Source organism: Marmota monax, unplaced genomic scaffold (genome assembly GCF_021218885.2).
Source record: "Marmota monax isolate L192 unplaced genomic scaffold, Marmota_monax_Labrador192_F-V1.1 WCK01_AAM20220418_F8-fsc00012, whole genome shotgun sequence".
Classification (NCBI taxonomy): Eukaryota; Metazoa; Chordata; class Mammalia; order Rodentia; family Sciuridae; genus Marmota; species Marmota monax.
The window spans coordinates 2,276,686-2,291,447 of record NW_026695227.1 but is presented as its reverse complement, the minus strand read 5'-3'; the positions used below and the strand labels follow the sequence as shown (position 1 = coordinate 2,291,447).

Genomic DNA, 14,762 nt, shown 5'->3' with positions numbered 1-14,762 from the left:
ATCCTTCCCATGGAAGAACACTGGGGTGGTATGCAGCAGAGACTTTGTGGAGAGGCTGATGTATTTTTCCCCAGTGACATCAGTCAGTAACTGAGAACACACTTGTACAAACCAGCGCAAGGGACAAAAAAGAGGTAAAATAATATAGTCCTTGCCCTCGAGGCACTCAAAAACCCATTTGGAGATGTGGATTTGCATATCAGAATAAAACTAACATTTTAATATGATAGTCAAAGAGAGAGATTGACCCACAAGATTGTTAAGGAAGATTAAATAACAGACTTATTTCTGGGCTTGGGTGAGCAGGAATTGTATTAGGGAAGTGGTGATGCCTGAGAAGGGCCAAAGGGGTGCAGAGCATTCTCTGGAATGCCTTTAGGCCAGGGAAGGGGTAAAGAGAGGAAAGCTTGTATTGAACAGACAGAGCACAGCATCTCTCACACACACAGAAGGCAAAATGCTACATGCAAAAGTATCCAAAGAAAGACTAAAGCAGGGCATTTCAAGAATGGGTTAGATTTCTTTTTAAAGTAGGATTGAAAACCAAAGTCTCTTTTAAAAGGGCAAATAAAATCTTGTGCATAGGAAAAAAAAGAAAAACAAAGACCCAAAGAGTCAGAAGCAGAGCAATATTTCCAGCATGTCTGACTGATAAAGGATCACAATGACACTATACCAGGAACTCTTTCCCACCAATAGATAAGAAAGACAAACAGTGCCATTGAGAGTGGGTAGAGAATGTGACTAGAGGGTAAAAGAGGAAAATCTAAATGGCTAGCAGATGTGGGGAAAGTTCTTGAGCTCACTGTGCATTGAGGAGATGAAAATTGGAGCAGGAAGAGCCCATTCTTCATCCCTTAGATCGGCAAACAGTTAACACTGAAAAAAGTTGGAGCAAGTGAGGATGTGTGAGCAAGGAGCCCTCTTAAGCATTGCTGGCTGATAGCAATCCCAATTGCTGCCAACATGTATTCTAGTGATATAAAGGACATTTTAGAAACATACATACCCTCTTTTTTCTGTTGGTTTTACAACCAGAAACTGATGCTTAGGCTGCACCAAGATATTTGGTTATTCTTTTAAATATCCCAAATATTAATCTATAGGGGTGTGGCTGAGGAAATTGAGGTGCATTCATCATTATGGGCTGCTGTGCTGCTATTTAAAAGAGATCTGTTGTCTGACAAGTTGGAAGAAACTTGTATCATGAAGTGGGTAAAGCAAGTGGTAGAGAAATGGGCATATTATGATTTGATGTGGGAAACACACACGCACATGTTCACTCACACACATCCCCTCCTCTGTATCTGTCTCAGTATTTTGAATTGCTATTGGAAAACAGCTGACCATAAACCATAACGTTCACTTGGTTACAAAGGACAGGGGAAAGGAAGGGATAGATACTGAAATATCAAGATTGAGCAAAATGAACTAGTATCATTCACTCAAACTTTAAAAATCCTCACAGTTAAGATGTGTACCTATAGGGGTGAAGAAACCCAAGTGCACTCTTTTCCTTAGAGATTTCTGCCACTAGAAAGAAGTCTCAGACTGCATCAACATGTGGCTGGGGGCAGTCACTGGCTTCAACACCTCTTTGGGGGGGGGAAAAAAAAGGAATGCAGCATTCTGCTGCCTTGCAGAAACTCTGCCTGTCCCTTCAGCTTGCTCAGGGAAATAACATGTAGCTTTAAATTTTGCATTTTAAAAGTCAGATGAAGGCTTAAAATAAGCAGCAAGTGTTTTGTGTTAGATCCAGATGTCATCTCGAGCAAGAAACAAAAACGCTTTGATTTTTGAAAAATAACCTTTGACGCCTAAAGAGGCTCTAATAAGTGCTTTTGTTGCAGGATCTTAAAAAATGACTTTCTGTGCAGATGAGAGAGGCAGCCCCGGGAGACTGATGTCCTTTGCTTATCTGTGCAAGGACTGCTGCAGCTGTGATGCCTGCCCAGGTCCCCATCCCCTCCCCACAATGACATGACCACTCTCCCAGGGTCCCCTCTCCCTTCCCCACAATGACATGATCATTCTGCTGTGCACATTCACTGTTTGTGGCAAAGGGACAAACTCAAGAGCTTTCAGAGAGGAACACTGTCCCTGTGGTCTTTATGCATGGCCTTATCAGGGTGTTAATTGATGTCAGTTTCACTGGTGGTAATGGAGATCTGTTAGCAAAAAGAGGACTTTGAAGTTTAAAATCACCACAGATTGGTTCCCCAGAATTTTCATAAGAGGAGGCTCATGGGCCACTAAATGTGCTTCCAAGGAGAACTTCCCAGCTGAACAGGTGCTCAGCCTATATCAGGAGAACCAAACCAGAACCCTAAAACATGACTGTGTTTTTCAGAGAAAACTAAGCAAAGACTTTTTTCTCTCTCTTGAGAAGGATGATTTCAATCCTCAAGAGATCCTTTCAAATGTTCAAATGGCAGATAACTGAATTTTTTATAGACAGATGTTTCTGTTAAATGTGCTTGAGGTAATGATGTTTGTTTAGTGTTTGTCTCCAAGGAATGCAGAGTGCTTTACAGACACTTTCTTCATTATTTTTTAAGGTTTTATTTTTTCCTGATTATATTTTAATCTTGACTATAAATTCTTTTTTTCCATTTTTCACACTGGATTGTCTCTAAAATATCTGCTGTTAACCTCATTTCCTACTACTCTCTGCATTTTCATGCCATTTCAGACTCTTGAGACAAGCATTCAACACTTTTCCTCTCAGAGTCTCAGGCCTCTTTTTTTATTTACTATTGTTCATTGTTCTTCCAAACTTTTCCATTTATAATATTTTCACCATATTTCCTCCTCCTTGAAACATCTCGTTTTTCTACATAAATATGTCCCTTTTAAAATCTAATTTCAATGATTTATCAATGATAATCTGCCTTGCTCTATATTGAATCTGAGGAGAAGCTTGCCTAAAATGCACAAGGTTCTGGTTTTGATCCCCATCACCACAAAATAAAGTAAATTTAAAAAAAGAAAGAAAGAAAAAAGGAAAAGGAAAAAAAGTGGCGGGAGTTGTGGGGGGACAGAATTGGAGGTAAATATCTCAGTATTTCCTCTAAGATGAGTCCTGTGTATTTGTACAATGAATCTCTCTATTCATCTACTATTCATAGTAGATTTTATTTTTTTTCCCTGAAAGTTTCTCCTTTCAGTTTTCCATGAATTTGTTAACTTACCCTCTCATGGAAATCATCCTTGAGGAAAAAAAGAATCATGGCCTAAGACAAATGAATCTTTTCCTTTCTTAAGGAAGTGACCATAGGAGACCTTCTTCCCTGGGGTCTCATCTGTGGAAGGGCTATCACAAGTCCCTGTCCTGAAGGGATCATGGTATTAGGAAATTATGTGGAAAGCACTGGAGAAACCCACCCACCCATTTTTACACATGTATAAACTGAGAATAAGGGATTTAGAAATTTATCCACTACCTCTGGAATACTTAGAGACACATTTGGAATTTCATTTAGAAAACAAGTCACCTAGAAATTTTTTTAAAAAAATCATTATAGAAGGTGGTTTGGCTGTTCTGGGCAGTGGCAAGCTGATAAAAGCTTAACAATTGGGAGTGAATTGGACAGAGGAAGCCCTGATGGACCTCTGTTGTTTGCCAATTTTATGGTGCTAGCACTTCCAAGCTACCAACCCAACACCATTGAACAAGGACTTGGGGAGGGGTGAGAACAATCCAGTTGGCTGTCAGGACTGTTAACGATTATCTGACTTGAGTGAGCAGTCTTTAAGGAGAAGGAGAACCAAGCTAGTACAGTGAATAAAGAACTTCCCCTAAGGAGTTACCACTGAAATTTCAAGGCCCAGCCCAAAGATAAGGGTCTTTGTGAGGATTTCCCCTCATCTTTTTCAGTAATGATGACTTCTATCTGAATGCCAAAGTCCTGGTCTATTCCTTATATGAGAGTGATTACCTTAAGCCTAACTTGATATTATTGTCAATAGACAGTGCCTTTCCCATCTAGTCTGTGCTGGAAGGATATGGCCACATCTTCCTCCTTCATTGTCAGAGAAGCAGGACAGCAAAGTAGGTGTTGCTCAAGCTCTGGAGTCAGGCTCTCAGTTTCAATTTCTGACATTGTTGTGCTCAGTACCCACTTATCTTGAGATCACGGGAAAGCTGACAAAACCCTCTGTAGAAATGAGACATTAATTGGGATTCTGTCTCAGAGGTATGATGATTAATGAGATCACTGGACAAGTTGAGTGCCTAGCACATCTAAGTGCTCACTAAATGTTACCTGGTATTGTTATCTCTAGCACACAGCCCAGTGCCCAGCACAGTGCTGGTATGCAATCATTGCTGATTGGGCTGAATGGATATGAGGCAAAGATATGATCCAGCTAACTTGGTAGTAAGTTGGGAAAGAATGCACTAGAAGAGAACTGTGTGAACAAGTTTTTGTTGAGGAAATGAGAATGGTGTATTTAATAAGCATCTGTAGATCACAGAATTATGGGATGAGAACCTAGTTTTCCTACTGTGATATGATGAAAACAGAGTAGGGTAGAATCACCTGTGCCCTCCCTTCACCCCATGCACTAAACTCTGTCTATAAATACACCATTTGGTTATTGTAATAGCTTTTATAGACTGTTGTTGATTGAAATATCTCCTTTTCAGGACTGTGCAGTTGTGTTTTTAAAAATCTAAATGCTATTCTTTAAGCACAAATACTGATAAATTTTATTCCATTTGGTTCAGTCCATTATTCCAGTTAATTAGTATCTCTCCCAAACTTGTTTCAGCAATGCATTATATTTTATATCCTCTCTAACTTTGTATTGTCTGCAATTTTGTGAGCATGACTTCTATTTTGTCTTACAAAACACTAACAGGCCACTTCTAAGAATGGTATCTCCTTATGTTGTCACTAAAGACCTCTTTTCATGTTGGCCTTGGTTCATTAAACAATCTTTTCTTTTATTTTTTTGGATGTAGATTTTTGAAACTCTTTTCCAACCTATGAAAGTATTCAATAGTCCATGTTGTAGTTCATCTTGTTCACAAGAATGGCAGGAGAAACTTTCCCAAAATGCTGTTTGCAACATCTTTTCTCTGTAGATAGTCTATTAGAAAATAAACGGCAGCTAGAATGTTGCAATGTGTTCTTGACTAACCCATGTTAGTTTGTAATACCAACAACATCTGAGTTGAACAAAAGATTCATGAATTAAAATAGTGATGTCAAGGTAGATAAGGCCCAGTGCACAGACCTGGATCATCCAGGTGAAATGGCTGCACAGCTGAGAGCAGTGAGAGATCATTGAAAAGTTTGAATATAAACTGTACAATGACAAAGTTGTGTTTTCAGAAAGTCATCTGGCAGAAGTTCACGATGGACTTAGGGGAACCTTGTGTAATTTGGCATCTTCCTCAGATAATTCCAGAATGGGCTGCTGGACCACTTACTCTGGGCTAGGAGGGTAGCAATGAAGGCAGAAAAATAAATTTGGATTTAAAAGGGGAAAAAAATATCAAAAGTTACTGGTAAGCCAATGTGAGGGGAATTAAAAATAAAATAAAATACTAGTTTAGGGCTTGCCAACGTTTTTTTTTTTTTTTTTTTTTTTTTTTTTTTACTGTTGAACATGCAGAATATATTACTGGTTTGGCCACAGGGGCAAATATGGTTCCTTGGGAATGGAGGTGAACCAACATCATGGATCCCAGGGTGGGTCTCCTCTCTGTTAAGCTCCACTGGAAGAGGGCATTAATATCTGCATGTGTCTCAGAAGCCATTTGGAAATTTCTTCTTTAGAAATAAGTAGTCTTAGCAAAAGAAGGAAAAACAGGGAACAAAGCAAGATCAACAGTACAAAGAAGACTACACAGGGCGCCCCTACCTTACCATTTATGTTGGCTTGACTTATGGATTTTCGACTTTATGATGGTACAAAAGCAGTATACATTCAATGGAAACCATTTAGGATCTCTTTCAGGGCTAGCAATATGTGTACAATACTTTCATGAAACTGGGTAGTGGCAGGGACCTGCAACTCCCAGGCAGCCACAAGAATCACAAGGAGAACTGACCCTGCAGCCTGCTGTACTGCTAAGCTCTGATAATCTGTAGGTTAGGGGTATTCAATGCATTCTCAACTTATGATATTTTCAATTTAATGATGAGCTTAATGAAACATAACCCCATTGTAGGTTAAGTTGCAGCTGTATATATAAAGGAAAGCCAAACATTTGGTTCAGTGCATAATTCTGAACAAAGAAGCAAAATTTCATTTACACAGTTGGATGAAAACCAACCCATACCAGGGTTAATGCCAGAGAAAAACTATGCAGGTGCCAAACAGGGCAACCCAGGACACTCAATCACTGCCCATGTTGTAACAATGCAATAAAACAAGGTAGTGGCTACTCAGGCCTAATTTGAGTATGGAAGTCATCATGCCATGGGACAAACTGGAGAGAGGAGCTAACCACACCTGAGAAGGTGTCAGGTAGAAACCTAAGTGCAGACAAAAGCAGAAACAAAAGAAGGAGTTGGAGTTTTGCATTTATAGAGAAATCCATGCCTGTTCACTTGAAAATTTAAGAAGTGCTGTCAATTCGTTGCTTCTTATTGATTTCTGTAGTTAAATAAACTAAGTAGTTTGTAATTCTGGTACCTCACCTTTTTTTTTTTTTTTTTTTTTTTTGCATTCTGCACAGAGGAAATCATAGGTTGGAAAAATGAAGGGACTTGTGATTCCTAATTCTTGTGATAATTGAAGATGTTAGTTATAGAAAAAAATTAAAAGTGTTCCCTCGTTCTCCATTAAACTCAACGGCACAGCGAGAACGAGAACCTACCAACTAAGTCATGTAGATTCTATTGTACAATAGGAATGAATGGCTCTTATAACTGAACCATTCATTTAATTATGACTGGCAGCAGGATCACCATGTGCATGATTTTGAGGGCATCCACCCTTCACTTTAGAGTCACAAGAATGGTACTCCTGGTTATACAGCATACAGCCCAGCCTGTGTGGCCTAATGTGGCAGCTCACAGAGAGACCCATGTGATTCATACTAATGCATTTCTGCATTGACCCATGAGATTATCACCAGCCCAACCATATTCCCTTCTTCAAGTGAGCTGTGTCTATATTCTTTCATCCCAATTTATCATTTTATTCCAGTTCAGATTTATCTAGTTTTCTGCACAGTTCATCACTGGACCTCCATTACAAACCAAAACACATTCTGCCAGCTCATTTGCTACAGTCATTCTGTTGACCTTTCCAAGACTCTTTTCAGCTCTCACTATCATGTTCTTTATTATGGTTAAGTTTAAAGGAAAAAAAAAACTGACAGCCACACAACACAGAAAACTGGCATGCTCCCTGCACTTGGTACAGGCTTCAGTTTTATTATTCACCATACAGTGTTGTAAATAGTTGTTTATACTTCTTACTCCTTTATTCAGTATGAGCTTGATAAAGGACAGAATGATGCTGTTTTAAGCTTATGGGGCTAAGCAGGGTACCCACCACATAGTAGGTCCTTATTTAATGTTTGGTAAGTGGATGAGTCAATGAATGTATTGCCTTTCTTGGTTTGGGACACAGTAGTCTCCTTTTGAACATATGGTTTAAAAGGGATTCTCTCCATTACATACAATGCTTAAATCTGTTTGCCTTCATTGAACAGCTTCCTGGGAAGATTCAGAGAGTGCTGGGGGAAGCTGTATATGTCGTGGCCAGTGGTTTCTGAGTCTTTTCTTTATCCTTGTGCAGGTGGGGAAGTGGAAAGACAAGTCCCTGCAGATGAAATACTATGTGTGGCCCCGAATGTGTCCCGAGACCGAAGAGCAAGAGGATGACCACCTAAGCATTGTGACCCTGGAGGAGGCTCCATTTGTCATTGTGGAAAGCGTGGACCCTCTAAGTGGAACCTGCATGAGGAACACAGTCCCCTGCCAAAAACGCATAGTCTCTGAGTATGGAACCTCCCCCAGTGGCTGTGGGTAGCATGAGAGAGTCAATTTTGATGCAGTTCTTAGCACCTGGCAGGCCTGGGACCTGCAGCAAGGAATGAATTGGGCACCATGTCCAATTTTCAGCTGCTAATGAGCTGCTGAATTGCTGGCAGCCCTGTGGTCTGATGTCTGGTTCTGTCCAAATCATAACCTAGGAGAATGACTGCTAGGCATGCTTAAGGTTCCTTTGGCCTTTCCTGACCTCAGTGCCTGGGATCTCAAGGTTATAGAGATTTTGGTTTATTCTTGGTATTGAACTATATTTTCTTGGGCCAGTATATCCCAAAATTTTGATATTTAGAACCATTTCTGAAAATAGGTCAAACTAATCTATGTTGTTATGAGTCAGAATAATGGTTTTCTTTGGTGAGGGAAGGAAGTGCCTGGAAGGGAGAAAAAGAAGCCTTTTAGTGGTAACTTTTCTGTACCTGGATTCAGGAGCTGGCTGAAAGGGTGAATTTAGTGTATGAAAATTCACAGAACTGAGCCCTAAGGATATGTACTCTTTCCTGATGTGTATTGTACTTCAAAGGAACATTAAAAATTGTGAGAAAGCACGGCCCAATGTAATGAGATAATGAGAATATTGCGGTTCTGGGATCTGGTTTATTTCCTCACTCAGGTCTGATATAAATTGTGCTGTGAAGGGTGGCCTGCTTTAGAATTGGAGTTTTAATGACAAAGAATAATACTGTGCTCCTTGTACAAAGCTTTGCTTTTGTTTTTTGTTTCTTTAACTGGCTAGGAATAAAACAGATGAGGAGCCAGGATACATCAAAAAATGCTGCAAGGGGTTCTGTATCGACATCCTTAAGAAAATTTCTAAATCTGTGAAGTTCACCTATGACCTTTACCTGGTTACCAATGGCAAGCATGGGAAGAAAATCAACGGCACCTGGAATGGTATGATTGGAGAGGTGAGTGTCAGAAAGTAAGGGCCAATTCCAGTTTTCATTTATTTTATTTCATGTAAATACTTATTAAAATTGATTTTATTTTTTAAATACATGACAGTGGAATGCATTACAATTCTTATTACACATATAAGGGCTCATTTTATGATTTGTAAAATATGAAGTGGTAAAGAGAATGCACTGTTCCCACTGTATGAAGAAAATTGCTGAAGGGCCGTGAGTATTTTCCTCAAGGTGGCCCTTGCCTTCCTGGGTATTCTAACCAGAACTTGGTATCTTTCTCCTCAGGTGGTCATGAAGAGGGCCTACATGGCAGTGGGATCGCTCACCATCAACGAGGAGCGATCAGAGGTGGTTGACTTCTCTGTACCCTTCATAGAGACTGGCATCAGTGTCATGGTGTCACGCAGCAATGGGACTGTCTCACCTTCTGCCTTCTTAGGTAAATGATGTGTTTGCTGGTGACAGGAATTGGAATAAGGAATAGTTGAAGGAGCACATGGCCAGGTTCTGTCAGTCGGGTGTTGGTTTCCTAATAGCTTAACTCATCTGGGGACTTCATTTTGAGGACATCAAAATTGATTATTCTCAAACCTGAAAGCTGAAGAACACCCAGAATAATAGAAAGGCATAATGCTTCGTAAGAAAACACTCCTGCATTGGTCATCAGAGGCCTCCATATGAGTCCTTTTCTTATCACTTAGTCACCATCTGACCTTGAGCAAATTTGCTCCATCCTGGGACTCAGTTTCCTTAGCCATAGAAGGCATTTCAGCTAGCCTATCTCTGAGGGTGCTTCCTGCTCTAAAAATTTCTAATTCTGGATATCATTGAAATACCTATTTATTTTTAATTGTCTTCAAGAATTGAGCTCAGTGCTACCAAAAAAAAGGTTTTCCGTTGTCACATGAATTTTCTGAGGCTTTTTTCAGCCAGAACTGAACTGATGCTTCCTCCCACCCCAACCCATCCTTCCCCTTATCATTCTCTACTTCCCCACCCTCCAGCATCACTTAACTGTCAAAAGCCTTAGATGTGATATAAGACTAGGTGAGATAAGGCCAAGTTTTCAATTATATGAGGTCCTTTGTGAGCTCATATCCCATAATTTTTGCAGGGGCTATGGAGCAAGGGGATGGGAAGTTAAATGTCACCTTGAAACAGAACATCGGACTAGAAGACAGGAGCCTGGTTTGGACATAAACAAGCTGTAAGCCCTTGGTCAAGTCACAATCACTCCAAGGGACATGAACATTTTTAAAAGGAGGATAATTGAATAGACAGTGCCTGTCATTTCTTTAAGCTCTATCCAAAAAGAATAACTCAATTAATGTAACACTAAGTAGAATTATAGGTTCCATAGATTTTATATAAATCATTGAAGTTTCTTAGCTAATCTTCTTATTTGTAGTGGAGCAAATTCTGACTCTGCTGGTTTTATGTGAAATGTTATTAGATAACACACGCCACATGCATTAATTCTCATGGCTTCTGGTTACAATTTATTTGCATTTTTTCAATTTGAGGAGATTGGAACATTAAAAGATAAAAACAAAGTATGCTCTAATTCTAACCCCGCCAGTAGAGCACTAACCACAGTTTCTGAACTGGAAGAGCCAAATAGCCCTGGAAAGACAAAAATGTTAGGCAAAGTGTGGTATTGTGTGTTTTGGGATGAGAAAGAGTTAGTTGCAGGGTAAGAGAAACCAAAATTTATTCAACACCTAATATGTGATGTGCCAGGTATTAATCATGCATGTTTGGTTATAATAACTCATTGGTACTATAATTATACCCATGTTATGGCTTAGGAAATGGAATCTGAGACAGGGTTAAGTAATTTTCCATAAGTTTCTCAGTCCAAAACTGACAGATCTAGGATTATGTCCAAGTATGTAGCCTTCAGAGCCTGTTTTCTAATCCACATTTGATCATCTCAGAATTCCACCCCTAACCCAGGAACCAGTGTGGTAGGCAGGTAAAGATGCAAAACTATACAGTAGAAAGAACACAGACTTTCTGTCTTGAGAACCTCAGTTCATAACCTAACTGCCACTTTCTATGTAAGAACTTGGAAAGTACTTTGATCTCTCATTCTTGGTTTACTCTTCTGTAAAATGGATAAGGTAATCCCAAATGAAATGGTCACTAAAAGAATCATGCATGATAGTAAATGGTGAAAGTGCTTTGTAAATTATAAAGGTTAATATAGGTGTTTGTTGTATTTTTTGGATATAAATTTGCCCTGGGCTTAATGGTGGCGGGGCAGGAGGAGTGGGGAGATCACAGAATCACAGAGGTGATTCTTTTACTTAGTTATTACCCAATCTTAGAAATAGTGAAATCAAGGTAGATTAGAGTCTATACACTATCATATAGAGGCTTTAAATTTTACTTTCTATGTGTAAGTCTGACTGCCATAGAAAGGTTTTGTATTTCACAGTGGGTATGTCAAGCTCTGGGGCTTTATCAAGGTTGTTTTTAAATTGATTAAGTGACCAAGCTTTTATAATTCTTTTGGAAGTACAATAGTAAATAGGTTTCAGAGAAAGAAAGGTACTTTAAAATTTTCAGCCATTTTCCCCCTTTCTCAACTTTATCTTTATTAATGATTTGGAAGATGAGGAAAACAGAATGTTAATTCACTTAGTTATGAGTTTACAATGTGATGTGACAGTTAAAAAAGGCCAAAACTATTTTGAGACACATTTAAGAAAATATTGCATCATGGGAAAGAATAGCAATTGTCCCTTTGTCTTGGTCTTCCGAGAGATGGCTTCTGCAACACAGCATTTAGTGCTTGGACACCTCTAAGCCAGAGAGAGTTAGCTCACCTGGAAGGGGTTCAACAAAAATGATTAAAGATAGTAAAGAGAACTGTGTACAATATTCTTACTATCTTGCCTGGTCTTGTCCCAACACTGTCACCTCATAATAGGAGATAGATTGCGATTGTGAATCACAACTTATTCAACAACATGTCAACTATTAAATTCCTCCTGTTGCAGATACTGATATTAATGTGGATATAAGTCAATGTTAACAAATAAAATGTATCAGCTGGCCAGTGTATCCCAAAATTTTGGTGACACATACCTATAATCCCCGTGACTTGGGAGGCTGAGGCAGGAGGATTGCAAGTTCAAAGCCAACCTTGGCAACTTAGTGAGACCCTGTCTCAAAACAAAAAATGAAAAAGTGCTGGGGCAGTGGCCCAGTGATAGGGTGACCCTGGATTCAATATTCAGTAGCACAAATAAATAGAAAAATAACACATCAAAATGGGTTGAAAAATTAAATCTAGATGGAAAATTTAAGAGGAGTGATACAATGGGGTAGAGAGGATGGTTAATATTGTACATAATTATTACTGAATTAATTCAACTCTGAAATATTAGCTAAGTCTGTTGAGAATTAATTTGGCTGCAAGTCTCAGAAGCACTGGGGAAGGATTTGGGGGGCCTCCCCTTTGTGGTATGGACATATAGATGAAAACGTAAACCAAGTCAGTCCAATATGATTCACTTGTAGCATATACTATACAATACTCCTTCCAATTATACCTTTTACTGAAAGACTTAGATATGGATCCAATAGATAGCAGAAACTATCTCTACAAACATTACACGGTACAAGAGCATGAGACTGTGTTCCTCCTGTGCTTGGAAGAAAGCAACCTTGACATGCCGATCTGGGGGATGGATCTGTCCAGGCATGTTTGATTTCTCCCTAAACTAGTCCCTGGATCACGAAGGCATTCAGCACACTTGTTTCTTGTTCTCCCCAAATATTGGTTTGCATGACCAAGTGAAATATTTAGCATCCTTTTTTTCTGTTTTGACCTTGAGCACTGTTTTCTTTCCCTTACCAGAGCCATTCAGTGCTGACGTATGGGTTATGATGTTTGTGATGCTGCTCATCGTCTCAGCCGTGGCCGTTTTTGTCTTTGAATACTTCAGCCCTGTGGGTTATAACAGGTGCCTCGCTGATGGCAGAGGTAAGGCCAGCTGGAACCAGGGTTTTTCTATGTTTTTCTAGTTTGTAATTCCAATTCTCCTTACCCCTGATTCCTCCCTGATCCGTATTCTTCCTAGTTTTTCCATTTCTGGAAAAAAAAAATCCCTCAGTCTTCTAGATCACCAAGCTGGTGACACTTTAGAAATATGCCAAATAAGATGCTAGTTTGAATTTCTGTGTCCCCCTTATGGTTCACATCATTTCTAAGCCCAGTTCTACCTACCCCTAGGTAAATGAAAGGGAAGAGTGATAGTAGAGGTGGGTACTCTGAAAGTGTAACAGGAAGCTTTCGATGACTTTAGGCTGTGGACAGTCTGTTGGAACAGATGTAACTAACAAGACAGATTGTTCACACTTATTAAGGACAGGAAAAATAGGTTGCCCCAAGGTAAGTGCAGGTGGTTGTGACTGGCAGAGTTCCTCAGAGCCAAAGGATCACTACTGAGGTACAATATCTCTCAGGCATATGGTCCTAGATCAACATCCCTTGCCAGCGAGCATAGAAGTTGGATGTGTGGAATGAAATGGGCAGAGTAGACCAATTCTCACCCATAGCTACAGTGGATGGGGGCCGGGGGCAATTTCCTGGGTAGGTAGTTCCACAGATGAGAGGGCTACCCAGATGTTTGAAGCACACACACTTTTTCAAAGTTTGCTAGATTTCCAAAGGAGGACATGGGATTCCTGTAAATAGCTCTTCTGAAGCTTCCTGAGAACCCCAGGATTAAGAAATAGTCTATCTTCTCTGAGTTTTATCCTTCTAGAATGTGTCTGCTAACCTGGAATTTTATACTCTAAGAGGAAAGTTTCTTAACCTTGGCTCTTAAGAACGATTACCTATGGGGCACTTAAAAGACAAAGATGTTTGGACCTCACTTTCTGATTCACTCAGTCTAGGATGGGGCTTCAACCATTCTGTTTTAAAATAGTGGATCTCTGCTTTGGACTCTGTACCATGTTCAGCCAGAGGAAGGAGAAGTTGTGCTCCCTTTGTGTACAATGTGCCAAAATGCATCCTACTGTTATGTATAACTAACTAGAACAAATTAAAAAATTAAATTAAATTTTAAAAAATATAATACCCAACCTATACCAATTTAATAAGAATCGCTGGGGGTGGATTTCAGGCAACCATATTTTATAAAAGTTTCCGTTATGCTTCTGTTGAATTCACAGTCCAGGATGTGAATCAGCACTTCACTGACATATTTCAAGTGTAAACCTACCTTTTGAGTTGGTTTATGTATTCTGGGGTGGAAATCTCCATGTCTTCACACAGTGGTACAATCAGTGGTGACCCACTTTTGCTAAAGGGCCATTCAGAAGCCATGATCTGCCCAGCCTGATAAAGAAAACTTCTGAGAATCACATGAGTATGTAGTTAGGTTGACAATGTCAATAACTAAAGTTCATGTGCACTCTCATTCTTAGGTGGGGAGGAAACAGAAGGTAAAAATCCAGATTTACTATACTCAGAGCAAGAACTTACAATTACTCACTTTATAATAAGCTGTTTGTCTTCACAAAGGAATTCAGTACAGTGCCACTTTAAATATCAAGAGCATTTTACAATTTAAAAACTTTGGTTATAAATGACTTTCTAGTTACATATCTGTTTCAATAAATAGGGTCCACATGCACAGATGTGCATGCACTGTTAGATATCATATTTAACATGTGTAGTCCCTGATAATGTAGTTGGCTGAGCAGATGCCATCAGAAACACAGAAAACATAATAAGACCTGTGTTAATATGTCATAAAATTGTGCAGGCAGATGTTGGTTTCTGCAGTGGAAAGAGCCACATTGTCTGCATGGAGATCCAGAT

General features: G+C 39.4%; 1 protein-coding gene across 2 annotated transcripts in view; it reads left to right on the top strand.

Moving 5' to 3' along the window:
• Positions 1–14,762, top strand: part of Grin2b (glutamate ionotropic receptor NMDA type subunit 2B) — a 425,324-nt gene that overhangs the window by 347,581 nt on the left and 62,981 nt on the right. For both annotated transcript variants that reach the window (XM_058576446.1, XM_046436156.2), the window contains 4 exons: positions 7,762–7,964; positions 8,749–8,920; positions 9,206–9,359; positions 12,789–12,914. In XM_058576446.1, the coding sequence (XP_058432429.1) occupies positions 7,762–7,964; positions 8,749–8,920; positions 9,206–9,359; positions 12,789–12,914 (655 nt within the window). The remainder of the gene's footprint in view (positions 1–7,761; positions 7,965–8,748; positions 8,921–9,205; positions 9,360–12,788; positions 12,915–14,762) is intronic.